This window comes from Micromesistius poutassou (assembly GCF_964030765.1).
Source record: "Micromesistius poutassou genome assembly, chromosome: 4".
In the NCBI taxonomy this organism is placed as follows: domain Eukaryota; kingdom Metazoa; phylum Chordata; class Actinopteri; order Gadiformes; family Gadidae; genus Micromesistius; species Micromesistius poutassou.
Genome location: NC_140274.1, coordinates 4,776,924 through 4,790,401, shown reverse-complemented (window position 1 = coordinate 4,790,401; position 13,478 = coordinate 4,776,924). Strand labels below are relative to the sequence as shown.

Below are 13,478 nucleotides of genomic sequence, written 5' to 3'. Positions count from 1 at the left end.
CCGTCCACCCTTCCCCTGCAGCCCCGGCGCGCTCGCTCCGACAGTTACGCTGCTCAGCTCTCACACAGCTTCCCAGCGTGTTTGTTAGTGTTGGCGCTGCAGCCGGCCCCCGCGCCACGCTGGTATTCCAGACCAGGAACGCCGGGAGAGCAGGCAACGCTGTTACGACAATCTTTGATTGGGCTCTTTATTTTTCTATCTTTCTGTATTTTTAATGGAGTATAGCTCATATTTTATCTGTGACTGACTCGATATGATATTTATCTTATCTTGTTCTCCCTCACTCCTCCTATTTCTCCACATACATCGCCCTCTCTTGCTCTCTCTCTCTCTCCTTCTTACTCTTCCTCACACTCTCTCTCCCTCTCTCTATCAATCGCTCCCTCTTCTGTCCCCCTGTCTCTGGTCCCGCCCTCTCTTGCTCTCTCTCGCTCTCTCTCTCTCTCTCTCTCTCTCTCTCTCTCTCTCTCTCTCTCTCTCTCTCTCTCTGTAACCCAGGCGACTGACACCCTGGAGGAGCGGAACAACCCGGTGCTGCTTTATAACAAGATGAAACTCAGTGATCTCAACACAAACTTCACCCTGGAGGTCGAGTCACAGGTGGGAACAGCTCCCAATCTGTCACAGTTCATTTCCATTTTCTCCAGATCATATGCGACCCTTAGCCTAATGTTCCTCTCTCTCTCCACTCTGCATGACCCTGGGGGGGTCGTCCTAACAGGTGTTTGACTGGAGCTACTTCACCGCCAAAATCATGGAAACAGTCAACATTTCTGTTCCCGAGTCTGAGAACATAGTCAACTACGCTCCCAACTATTTCAGACGGCTCCAACCTGTCCTGGCTTTATATTCTAAGAGGTCTGTGTGTGTGTGTGTGTGTGTGTGTGTGTGTGTGTGTGTGTGTGTGAGTGCGTGCGTGTGTGTGTGTGTGTTTCTCTATGAGTGTGTGCTTATGTGTGTGTGTTTCTCTATGTGTGTGTGTGTGTGTGTGTGTGTGTGCGCGTGTGCGTGTGTGTGTGTGTGTGTGTGCGCGTATGTGTGTGTGTTTCTCTATGTGTGCATGTGTGTGTGCAAATGTGTGTGTGTGTGTGTGTGTGTGTGTGTGTGTGTGTGTGTGTGTGTGTGTGTGTGCGTGTCTATGTGTGTGTGTTTCTCTGTGTGTGTATGTATGTGTGTGTAGGGGCGTGGGATCAAAATGTACCTAATGATTAAATCCTTTGAATGAATGTGTTTTCTGCTGGGCCCGGCAGGGACCTGCAGAACTACATGGTGTGGCGGTTCGTCATGAACATGGTGGTGGACCTGAGCGCCGCATACAGGGACACCAAGAAAGCCTTCCGCAAAGTACGTCAGCAGCAACCAAACCAACCCACCATGAAGCCTATCCAATCTGCAGCGTTCAACATACTCCTCTTCCCATACACACCGTATTGCATTCATCAGCTGATAGGCCGACGCCTTGATGTAAACCCCTACTGTGAGCAGTAGGGGTTAGGCATGTTGCTCCTGGACGCCCGTCAGGAGTCAACCCCCCCCCCCCCCCCCCCCCAACCACGACACTCTCCTGGCCGCGCCACTGTGACATAGACAATCTCTTCTGTCGTACCATTCTGGTTGTGCCTCTCATTTTCTTCCAGTCGCTCATGGCGTGTATTATTACCAGCCAGCCGACAACGTGTCCATCAACGTGACATAGCAATCAGAAGGAACGCTGACTTCATTTGTTATTCCTCTTGCTCCGACAGGCTCTGTCGGGAACGACGTCGGAGTCGTCGGTGTGGCGACAGTGTGCGCTCTACGTCAACAACAACATGGACAGCGCCGTGGGCAGGCTGTATGTGGAGGAGGCCTTCAGCCCGGAGAGCAAACACCTGGTTGGTACAAACACCCCAGCGCTGCTCTGCTGGATTGCCATTGGTCTGTCTTTTTAAATCTTGGGAGTCTCCTGTGATGTTTTTCGGGTTCAGCGGAATGAAAAGCCGATAAACTAGGGTGACCCGACGTCGCCGGTTTCCAGGGACAGTCCCCGTTTTCAGTAACCTGTCCCTGGCTACTGCTGTCCCCGGAAATGTCCCCGGTTTCTACTGTGACTGAAAGATCCGAAATTGGAATAAAGGAAAAAATGAAAAAACTAAAATGTTGACCAAACGACACGTATAGTTGCACACCCTACTACTCACACAGGGTAAAGCCAGCCTGAACAAGCTCTGCCCAGAGCTCGGAGCAGAATGCCCATCTAGAATGCCCATATTTCTGGTATTTTGATTGGCGGAATAGCTGCGCGGTTGAATATTTTCCCTTCACGAGAACTGGCTACACGTACGTGTTTCTTTCATGTCATTCATGGCAGTTGGTGGGTCACACCCTAGTAAACAATACCTACTAGTAAACAATTATAAATGCTATTTTAACGGCACAGACAATCCAAAAAGCCAGTCGAAACTAGATGGAAAATGTGTGTGGTTCAAAACGTGACGCAGCTTTTACTTCTTCGCCACCTACAGAGTTTGTTAGGTACGATCATTCAAAACCCCCATGTTATTTCCCATAGACATTTGACCGAGGGAACTGGGAGCCTCGGAGGCGGGATTTATTCTTCAGAGGTCTATTGTCTAAAGATAAATCGGTGTATGGCATGAGACATGTCCCACCCTCCTCATTAATGTGCTGCCCACGCATACATACATGCATACATTGGGTTAGGTAAATCAGGTGTAAGTTATTTTGGCCTTCATTTGTAATTTTCGATTTTTAATTTAATTATTTCAAGTTAGGGACCATTCACAATTAGACATTAATATTGTACAACAAGAGGAGATATATCATGCCAGGTTGTAGCTGTTTGGTATTTTTCACTCACATTAAGGGAAAACTGATTCAACCAACTTAAAACCATAACTTTTCTAAAACCATATACCCTCAAGTTGTCATTCAACTGTGGCATTTTCTATTTAAAAGTCTTCCCCAAATCTTGTGAAAATCATATGGTGTAAGGAGGAGGCCTTATTTTGGGTCAAGTGTCTCGCTGATCCCTGTTTATTTTAGCTGATTTTCTGGATGTTCTTGATCTCAGCTACTTTGATCAGAGAAAAATAACTAATTGTTTTCAATTCCTTTGCAATGTAGGAGAAATAGGGTGAGAGAAACTGCTTTATGAATGGTAAGGGCAGTGTCCCCGTTTTAGTTTTTCAAAGACAAAACACTACATGTTTTGGAGGTTTTTACGCCTCTGAACCGAAAATGTCCCCAGATTTTGTCTCAGAAATCTGGTCACCTTACGATAAACATACCCTCTTCCTTTCATTGGTGAACCTGACTGCAGAGTCTTTAAATCTTAAGGCTTAAAGTGATATTTTGTCAGTGGTAACTCAAGGAAAGCACATCAGACACCCAAATTCCTCCTTCAACCCACAGTCATTATCACATGCTTCTTCCTTTTAACTCAGCCAAAATTGAGGCTTATTATCAGAGATAAGTATCACTAGTGTAAGTAGAATAAGACTCCAAAAACATTCCACGACTACTGTACGTTACGGTTCGCTGGTGTTACATCAACGGATATTGCAGTTGGCTTCTTCGTCGGAGGACGAGGACACTCTTAAGATAAGCGACTTGAACATAACCTGATTCTTATCCCGAATCATAACATGAATGATAACCCTATCCTTAAATCAGAACTAGCCAACTCCAACATCGAAGCTACGATGCTAGCATGCGTGAACTAAACTACATGGCTTGACATGAGTTGTGTGTCAGATAAAACTGTTATTTAGGCTCTGGGGACAAAAAAGGGTAAATAGCAGTAGTTGTAATGATTGTTGTGTACTTAGTGTGAAAATGACCACTCCAAGTGTGTGATTATGTGTCCGTCTGTGTGTGTGTATGTGTGTATGTGTACCTGCATGATGTTTGCATGTGCCCGCGTGTATTTGCACACAGCTATACTATATTTAAGCATACGCGTGTGTCTCTTACACCTGTCTTCATGGAAGAGTCCCACAGGCCTCACATACCATGCATACTCAGACGAGTTCCTCGCATCAAACCCCACGCCAAGGTGTGTTTGTGTATCTGGGTGTGTGTTTGTGTGTCTGGGGGTGAGAGTGATGGGGGCTTCAATTTACAGTGGGAGCTCAAACAGCAAAGCATCCAAACACAGAGATGTACGTGGACAGCATCTGTGTCAGCATATTAAGGACTGCTCTGAGGTAGCCGGTGGGAAAACAGTTGTTCTCATGGAGAGAGACCCTGCCAGTCTCTGCAGAAGAATGGTTTTGTTTTGTGTATCTGTCGACAATTTACCATATATGTGTCTTGACGGCTTAGTGTTTCAACCAACAAGATGTGATGAGTATGAAAGCCTGCCACAGCAGGCAGTGTGTCACTTTTACACAAACTGGGCAAAACTAGTGTTTCTCCGATCTGTCATCCCCTGATGATTATAATGAGGCTGTCATAATGGCGGGCTATGTAGGAACAAGCATGACGTTTCAATGCAGCCGATGATTTAAAGGAGACCGTTATTATATGGTGCCTTGCACTAACTACTGCAAAGTGCCGGGCGGTGACGAAGTTCAATCATGGGATTATGGTTATGACTTTGCACAAGATGTACTTGTTGTTGATTGGGACATCTGTGTTGGACCGAGCACAGATGAGGGAGACAGATATCATTTACAACAGCAGGGATGCACACACGCACACACACATACACACACACACACGCACACACACACACACACACACACACACACACACACACACACACACACACACACACACACACAAACACATGTACACGACACACACATGGACACATGGACACAGATATGTACGCAACACACATGCACACAGGCGCGAGCGCATATACACACACACACACACACACACACACACACACACACACACACGCGCACACACACACACACACACACACACACACACATACAGACACGCACACAGACAGACACACACATACATACACTAGCACAGACACATAGACACACAGATACACAAACACTAGAACAGACACATGGACACTCACACAAACACACACAAACACTAGCACAGACACATAGACACGCACAAAGACACACACACACACACACACACTAGCACAGACACATAGACACGCACACACACACACACACACACACACACACACACACACACACACACACACACACACTAGCACAGACACATAGACATGCACACACACACACACACACACACACACACACACACACACACTAGCACAGACACATAGACACTCTCACACACACACACACACACATGCATGCAGAGTTTTCTTTCCGAAGGACCTCCCGTCACGCCCATATTAGTGTGAAGCTGGCCACAGTGTACTGCCTGCCATGGGCTGGGGAGGGATTGCTAATGTATTGTGGCGTTGGAATGCACCCCTTGCTTCACTGTTGGATGCTGAGCAAAAATGTGTGGTTACAGTCCAACGGCTGGTCTGCTCTGTCCGGCCATGACTTGGTTTGGAGTAAGTGTTGGACTCCAAGGTGTTGTGTGCTTATCATCACAAGTATGTTGTCATGAAACAACGGCTATATGTTTGTGCCGAATAGAAAACAGCCAGACCTAGGACGGTGTGACAGTGGGACAGGAACATCTTTAGGATAAGCTTATAATCATCCAGTAGGATATGAGTATTTAGTGGATATTGTTTTGTCTTCATCTGCACTATTAAAACCATGTTGGCTGCGGTTACAGATAATAATAATTGATTCCTGGTTTCCTTCAGGAATTAATTAGTGCATCTATTTATCTATCTATCTATATATATTTATATATAGTATATATTTGTGTGCATTAACCGGTGTAAGTCGCTTTGGATAGAAGCGTCTGCTAAATGCCCTAAATGTAAATATATCTATCTATCCATGTCCTTTAAAGTTGCACATGTGTATCAATAAAGTGAAGACATAAATCCATACTGTGCAGAAACTAAGGGTATACGTATACATCTACCTCCTCAGAGATCCACTTAATTAAATGTGTGGGCTGTGTGTTTGCGTCCACTTGGGAGTATCAAGGCTCAGCACTGTGGCCTCGCTGTGTGTTGTGCTGCAGATGGAAGAAATGATCGCTGACATCAGGGAGGTGTTCCTCTCAAACCTGGATGCGCTAACCTGGATGGATGCAGAGACCAAGAAGGCTGCCACAGAGAAGGTGGTTAACCAATAGCCTCTTGTTCATTCTATTGTAAGGGTTATGACCTAACTCTAAACTCTAGGCTCTATTTATCATGAAGTATACTCTTATTATTTATTCATATCTGTTATAATTTACTTTGTTGTAAGACATACCCAATCTTCATTATAATGTACGTTACTATCTACTGATCTATCATAATCTATTATAATCCTTTGTGATCTATTATATTATATTGTACTATTTCGACATTGCATGGAGTTGAATTAGCTTCCCTTTTCCGTTTCAGGCCTGGGCTATTCGTGAGCGGATTGGCTATTCTGACAACATCATGACGGACCAGTACCTTGACAACGAGTACAAAGATGTGAGTGACTTAAAATAGGTGAAGCAAAGCCAGCAAAGCCTTAGAGTAAAATTAACCACACAATATAATTGAGCTTTGGCAGAGTAAATTATGCAGTAATCAGACGGATTACTATGTCAGAGGGGTTAGGCAAGAAACATGAAAGAAAGAGTCTGTGTGGACCTCTTGGCCCTGGGTGTTGTGGAGAGCAGAATGACCTGGTGTGGGGAGATATCGGCGTGCTGACCCCCCCCTGTTGTGCGCCGTGTTGTGCTGTCGATTGGTGTGGCTTTCAGCTCCACTACAGCGCAGAGGAGCACTTCGAAAACATCCTAAAGAACCAGCAGCATTTTCAGAAGAAACGACTGCGAAAACTCAGAGCCAAAGTCAACAAGGAAGAGTAAGGCTTCTCTCCGGGCGGTCATTTGCAAAACACAACATTAACACACGAGTGGTCGTCGTGGATCCGATGTTATTGACCCGAAGATTTTCTCTCTTTCTTTTGCACAATAAGTGGGAGAATGGAATCAGTATTTGGCACAGTGAATTTCACATTCTCCCACACACACACCCACCAGCCATATACTGTACACTTCAACCTTGCACTTGTAAAGCAGGGAGGGTATGCTAATATTACAGTGGTTCCTACTTACTGCGGGCTATTAATAAATTGTTCATTATGTTTTACATGTATCACACTGCCTTCTCCTCTCTATTTGTAGATGGGTATCTGGTGCAGCCGTTGTCAATGCGTTTTACTCATCCAGCAAAAACCAAATAGGTACATGCCCGCACGTACAAACGTTACAAACCAGAGAGTATGGAAGGGTATTGCATCAGATTTCTTTCTGACAGAAGTGCTGTGAAATGTGACCGAGCCTGACCTTTGCTTGTCCGCTTAAGTGTTTCCAGCCGGGATTCTGCAGCCGCCCATCTTCAGCAAGGGCCAGTCCAAATCTCTCAATTACGGAGCCATCGGCATGGTGATCGGTCATGAGATCACCCACGGCTTTGACGACAATGGTACAGAACACCCTTCCCTTCACTTGACCTACCCCGGGCCATTTCTGCACTCTCTGTTCAAAGAGCGTGAACTGAAACGCTATTTCTTTCCAGCTAATGGCTGACACTACAAATGTTTCTTGTGATTCTTTGCCCCTGTAAGGTGAAGAAATATCCATATAATTTGAATCTGCATCCCTCTCAGTATTTCAGCCAGAGCAGATTCCATTAACAATTTTCATAAGCAATATGGGATGGAATTTGAGCAAAACCAAAACAATCTTATCTGAGGCCATTCTAATCATCTTTGTTTTCCTAAGGATGCAGTATACTTTGCATTCCAGTTTAAGAAACCAAAAGAATTTAGGACATTGTTTGTATTTCTCTCTCGTGCACTCTTTAACCAGCCCATGTCCTCGTCTGACCGCTGCATTAGGCCGTAACTTTGACAAGGACGGGGACCTAAAGGACTGGTGGACACCCAGCTCCACCCGCAAGTTCCTGGACCTCTCCAAGTGCATGGTGGAGCAGTATGGCAACTTCTCCTGGGACCTGGCCAATGGACTCCACGTAGGTCACTTAAAAGTCCAATATTATACCACCAGGTGTGAGTGTGATTAGCCATCACAAGCTGTTTTGAAAATTGGCCTCTTCTGACATCACAAGTGGGCGTGTCCACCTAGATGTATGACGGATGAGCAACGTTTGCTACAGTCCACTAGGCTGGGTAGGCTGGTGGACTGATCTATCCAGCATACATCTAGGTGGGCACCGTTGTAGACATTTTTTTGTGTCTGAAGGGGTCAGGGTTAGGTTTCTCTCAAGGCCAAGTATTGGTGCAACGTATGCGACCCACAAAACACCGCTTTTGTGACATTAATCTTGACGACAATGGCATGGTTTCTGTTTTTCAAGTAATAATACAATATAGGGAGATTTGGAGGGTGATCAAAGTCTGTACCAATTGCTTAAGAACCAAAGAAAGTTCACACATTAAATGAAATGTACAGCTGTGTAACACTGTATAAAATAAGTCAGTAGCCGAGCACTCAGCGAGAGGATTCAGCCTTTGCAGCCTAGCTTATCTTCCTTCAGTTGACTCTTAATGTTTTTGCTATGGAAAAATGAACCCCCATTCTCTCCATTACCATTCAAAAGATTTTTCTATTTTTACCTTGTCTATCCTTTCACTTTCCTCCATTTTTTTCAGGATTCTTTCATTTTGTAGCTCACCTCTGCTCTTAAAGCTTTATGCTGACACATTTCATATTTTATGATAACATATTGCGGCTAGAAACTGAACTTGAATATGTATTTCTTTCCTTCTTTCCAAAAGATAAATGGAAACAACACCCTCGGAGAGAATATTGCTGACAACGGTGGCATACAGCAAGCATATAAGGTAACACACAAACGATTACATTACATACTATTCTATTACCAAACATGTTTACTTTCATTTCCTTGTAACATCAGGTGATTATTAGGCGATTTCTTTGCAATTCAGAGGATAATTCCCTTTGTTGCTTTGTTGTGACAGGCCTACCAGAACTATGTGAGCAGACACGGAGAGGAGCCGTCGCTACCTGGCATAGATCTTTCCAACGACCAACTCTTCTTTCTCAATTTCGCTCAGGTAATGAAAGTATCAAAGAACACGAAAGTTATGTTCAGTTAGTAAGCTCATACTGTAGCCGTTTATATAACGTGTTTATAATATGTATATTTTCACTGTTATCTCCTTCAGGTTTGGTGTGGAACCCACCGACCCGAGCAGGCTGTGAATTCGCTTAAAGTGAACGTTCACAGTCCAGGCAAGTTCAGGTATGTACCCGCTTATAATTAAAACAGGGGGATGGGTCTCAATTTTACACAGGACCTAACCAGTTAATTCTTGTGTATGCCACAGGGTGCTGGGTTCCCTCCAGAACTGCCCAGAGTTTGCCAAAGCCTTTAGCTGCAGGAAGAATAGCTACATGGTTCCGGACAAAATCTGCCATGTCTGGTGATGTCTGGCGTGCCTCTGGGGGAAAGCAGAGATGGTGCTGGCGGGAGCGGAGGGAGGCCAGCTGCACCTCTTGCATCTCCCTCACCCCCCCTGACTGTTAGAGCACTACACAGTGGGCTAGAGATGTAGACTCTTCCCCCATCAGATCTCTGCTGGATGGACCTGCACAGCCAGCCAGCGTCACAGCGGCGCATGGGGGAGAGCGCGCATGGACTGTGCCCCGGGGAGCAGCAGAGGGCTGATTCTCTGACTCTCTGACTCATCAAATGGGATTCACTCGGTCAGCCTCGTTTATACAGTGCTTCTCTCCTCTCAGCGGGGTTTAATCATTCTGTCACAGGTTTGCCAATAGCACAACTCTATCTCTATTTTTATTCTTTTTTGTGATTGTGTCATTTCTTTTCATAACTCAGTGTGAAGGGCTTATTTTTTTTATAGCATAATCATCGATATACGTCCGTCTTTTGTTCACGTACAAATAAATAGACAACACACACACCTACACACACGGATGCGTCTGACAAAGGGTCCAACGTTAACGTTTTTGATTTGTCTTTGAATTATAATTGTGTGGAAATTGTCAAATCTATCTGCCATGGGATGGTGGCCGGTGTGTCATTTTGGACCCAGGTCTGACACAAGCACAGCACTCAAATATTTAGGTTTGATTCTGACCCTAATATACTCATAATGTTCTCTGGTTCAATACATCAAGGAGGTTAATCATCAGATACTTTGGGTAATTATGATTATTTATATCAAGGTTGAATTTTTAAGAACATATGCATTTATTGACATATACAAACATTTACACAATTGCATATCAATCAACAATGTTTTTATAATTAATGCAGAAAGTGTTTTAATGTTTTAAATTCAACAATTTGACCAAGATGAGTAGACACTTTATTTCCTAAATATGTCATAATCTGTAAGTCAGAGAATCAACCGTCATTGCACCCACGTGCTCTCTAGGTTTCTCCAAGCTGTGTGTGTGTGTGTGTGTGTGTGTGTGTGTGTGTGTGTGTGTGTGTGTGTGTGTGTGTGTGTTGTGTGTCTGTGTGTCTGTCTGTATGCTGGCATGTCTGTATGTGTGTTGAGATTGTTCTTTGTTAAAAGTTGTAAGCACATGTTAGAAGAATGCTCATGCCTTACAATGTAAGTGGTGCTCTGTGTGTGTGTCTTTGATTGTTTGAGTTTGTGTGTGTGTGTGTTTGTGTGTGTGTGTGCATATGTGTGTGTGTGTGTGTGTGTGTGTGTGTGTGTGTGTGTGTGTGTGTGTGTGCCTGTGATCGTTTAAGTTTGTGTGTGTGTGTGTGTGTGTGCGTGTGTGAGTGTGTCTGTGCATGTTCTTGTACTGCACCAATGATTGATTTCAAATGGATCTCCCTTAAATCCCATTGATCCAGGATGATGGATACGACCCATTTCCCTTAGTCAAGCTGCAGTCAAAACATTGTAGCAGAATGTCTACTAAGAGTGTTGGACTCCTTAACACGCGGGAAACGCCCTTCCTAAAGTTGGAACAGAGTGCACATACTTGTATGCATGTAAAACAAAGCAAATGCAAGGATTCACCAAGAGCATTTCATCATTTATATTACAAACTACAACTAAAGCTGTGATAGAAGCACAACACGTACATGACACTGTTTATTGTGGTCACTGGTCACCTATATGTGTATACACACTTTCAAATGTACGTCGGAAGGTAAACCAATGCTTCAAAAGGTATACGAAGACATCTTGGACTTTTATGGTTGCTTTTGTTAATTTTCATTCATTAATGTCATTCTAGTGAATATGTTTATAGGTTTCTCTTTCCTTCACACAATCCACTCATAGTAAAACAGACAGAAATACCTCAGTTGCCTGTATTTAGATACTTTGTAATAATAAAATTGATACTGAGAATATCGAGGGGTGATTTTTTAATTTTACCTTGGAAATAAACAACAAAAAATAACTGTCTATTATTATTTCTTCCTGGCATCGTTTGGTATTCTTCATGTGTTCAAGCTAGTATCATGTTTAACGAATGAGCTTGTGCACATATATATGTGTGTGTGTGTGTGTGTGTGTGTGTGTGTGTGTGTGTGTGTGAAGGGACGAGAACCAGCTGGTATGATTATCTGCAATGTATCTGTGTTTCTGTGCCTATATGTTTCTGTGTGTGTGTGTATGTGGTTGGCTGCACATGAACGTGAGTGTGTCTATCTGTGTTGGTGTGCAATCTGTTTGTGTGGATGAATCTATCTATGTGTGTCTGTGTGTGTTTGCTTGAGTGAACACGTGTAAATATATATGTATGCGTGTGTTTGTCCGTGCTTGCGTGTGTGTGTGTGTGTGTGTGAGAGAGCATGAGCGTGTTTGTGTGCATGCTTGTCTGTTTGTGTGTGTTTGTGAGTGCATACGTGCCCATGTGTGTGTGTGTGTGTGTGTGTGTGTGTATTTGTGTGAGAGAGCATGAGTGTGTGTGTGTGTGTGTGTGTGTGTGTGTGTGTGTGTGTGCGTGCATGCGTGCGTGCGTGCGTGTGTGTGTGTGTGCTTGTGTGAGTGTGTGTCTGTTGGGAGCTGTGTGGGAGTGTTTAGATGCAGTGAAGTCGTAGTTCTTCCCTTCCTATGGCTTTACAAACATCCCTCCTCCAGCTTTATCATATCATTAGGCATTGACATTTTCTATGTGAAGAAACATGGCTTTGTTTGCCTTATGCATTAAAGCCTTAAGAGAATTAACTACATTTGGGAGGCAACTGCTGGCCAACTCATCAAACCATTAAAAAAACAAATAGGCTGCTGCAAGTTAATGGTAGAGGACTCTAATGCAGGTTAATGACAGATGACACTAATACAGGCTAATGGTATGAGACACTTATGTGGGTTAATGGTAGGAGACACTAAGGCAGGTTAATGGTAGAAGATAACCATTGCAGGTTAGTGATAGAAGACACTTATGTGGGTTAGTGATAGAAGATAGGCTACTAATGCAGGTTGGTGAAAGAAGATACTAATGCAGGTTGGTGATAGAAGATACTAATGCAGGTTAATGTAGATGATACTTTATCAGTTGCTCCAGTTTCACCCCCCATGTGGTTTTTATTAGGGTTTTACATAGCTCTTCAGAGATAAAAGTATGTTTTTTGATCCTGCATCTTGTATGTATGCTAGCTTGACAACAATGCTAGCTAGACTAATGACTGGACCTTTTTATTGCTCCGTCACTGGTGATGAATGGACATCAGCATTCCCCTTCTTCTGATCATATAGTTTAGTCTACACACTCTATAATTACATTTTACAGCTGCCCGTGTGTGCCCTCAAACCATAAAAGCATAAATCTGCATGGTTAGAGCATTGTTGTTATTATTAGAGCACTCTTAAAACGATGTCCCAATGTATCATCAAAGTAAAATAGTTCAAATATCTTCTTAAAAGTCTGTTTTTACAGAGAAAGTGTCAGTTGAAACACAGTCAAATTAACGCAGGCATTTCCTGTCCATTCACCGCGGGTCAAATCACTGAACCAGAGAGTCGTCTCACCCCACTAAGTTGGCAGCGCTGCCTCTCTCGCCCTCAGTGTCTCTCGCCTGCTGTGTCTCTCACTGGCGGGCATCACAGCTTATATTACAACACCCCAGCATGTTCCTGAGAGGCCCCCAGAAGAGGGCCCCCGGCCAAGTCCTCATCCCGGATCGCAGAAGGGCAACGGCCTGATGTCCCCAGATTGAGTGAGTGGGAACATGTTCAGGAACAGTGGGGGCAGGCCTCAAATCAAAATACGTGGAATTGACTTCAACCAGGACATTGTTGAACATATTTTATGTATGTTGAACGGACACATTACCGCCTGTTATGTTTGAGTTATGGGGGCAGAATTCAACAATATTTTCTCAGCCTGGTGACTTTCCCCTTTCCCCATTTCTCCTACACCAGAAATGTTTCTTT

At 44.0% G+C, this 13,478-nt stretch overlaps 1 protein-coding gene across 1 annotated transcript in view; it reads left to right on the top strand.

Annotated features, from left to right (window-relative positions):
• Positions 1-11,402, top strand: part of LOC311341731 (neprilysin-like) — a 38,161-nt gene extending 26,759 nt beyond the window's left edge. Inside the window, exons 10-23 of the mRNA XM_084466531.1 lie at positions 499-600; positions 722-858; positions 1,251-1,344; positions 1,746-1,874; positions 6,097-6,195; positions 6,467-6,544; positions 6,820-6,923; positions 7,246-7,304; positions 7,427-7,546; positions 7,962-8,095; positions 8,862-8,927; positions 9,066-9,161; positions 9,273-9,349; positions 9,435-11,402. Coding sequence (XP_084322657.1) covers positions 499-600; positions 722-858; positions 1,251-1,344; positions 1,746-1,874; positions 6,097-6,195; positions 6,467-6,544; positions 6,820-6,923; positions 7,246-7,304; positions 7,427-7,546; positions 7,962-8,095; positions 8,862-8,927; positions 9,066-9,161; positions 9,273-9,349; positions 9,435-9,534 — 1,395 coding nt within the window. The 3' untranslated portion in view covers positions 9,535-11,402. The remainder of the gene's footprint in view (positions 1-498; positions 601-721; positions 859-1,250; positions 1,345-1,745; positions 1,875-6,096; positions 6,196-6,466; positions 6,545-6,819; positions 6,924-7,245; positions 7,305-7,426; positions 7,547-7,961; positions 8,096-8,861; positions 8,928-9,065; positions 9,162-9,272; positions 9,350-9,434) is intronic.
• The last annotated feature ends 2,076 nt before the right edge of the window (positions 11,403-13,478 follow it).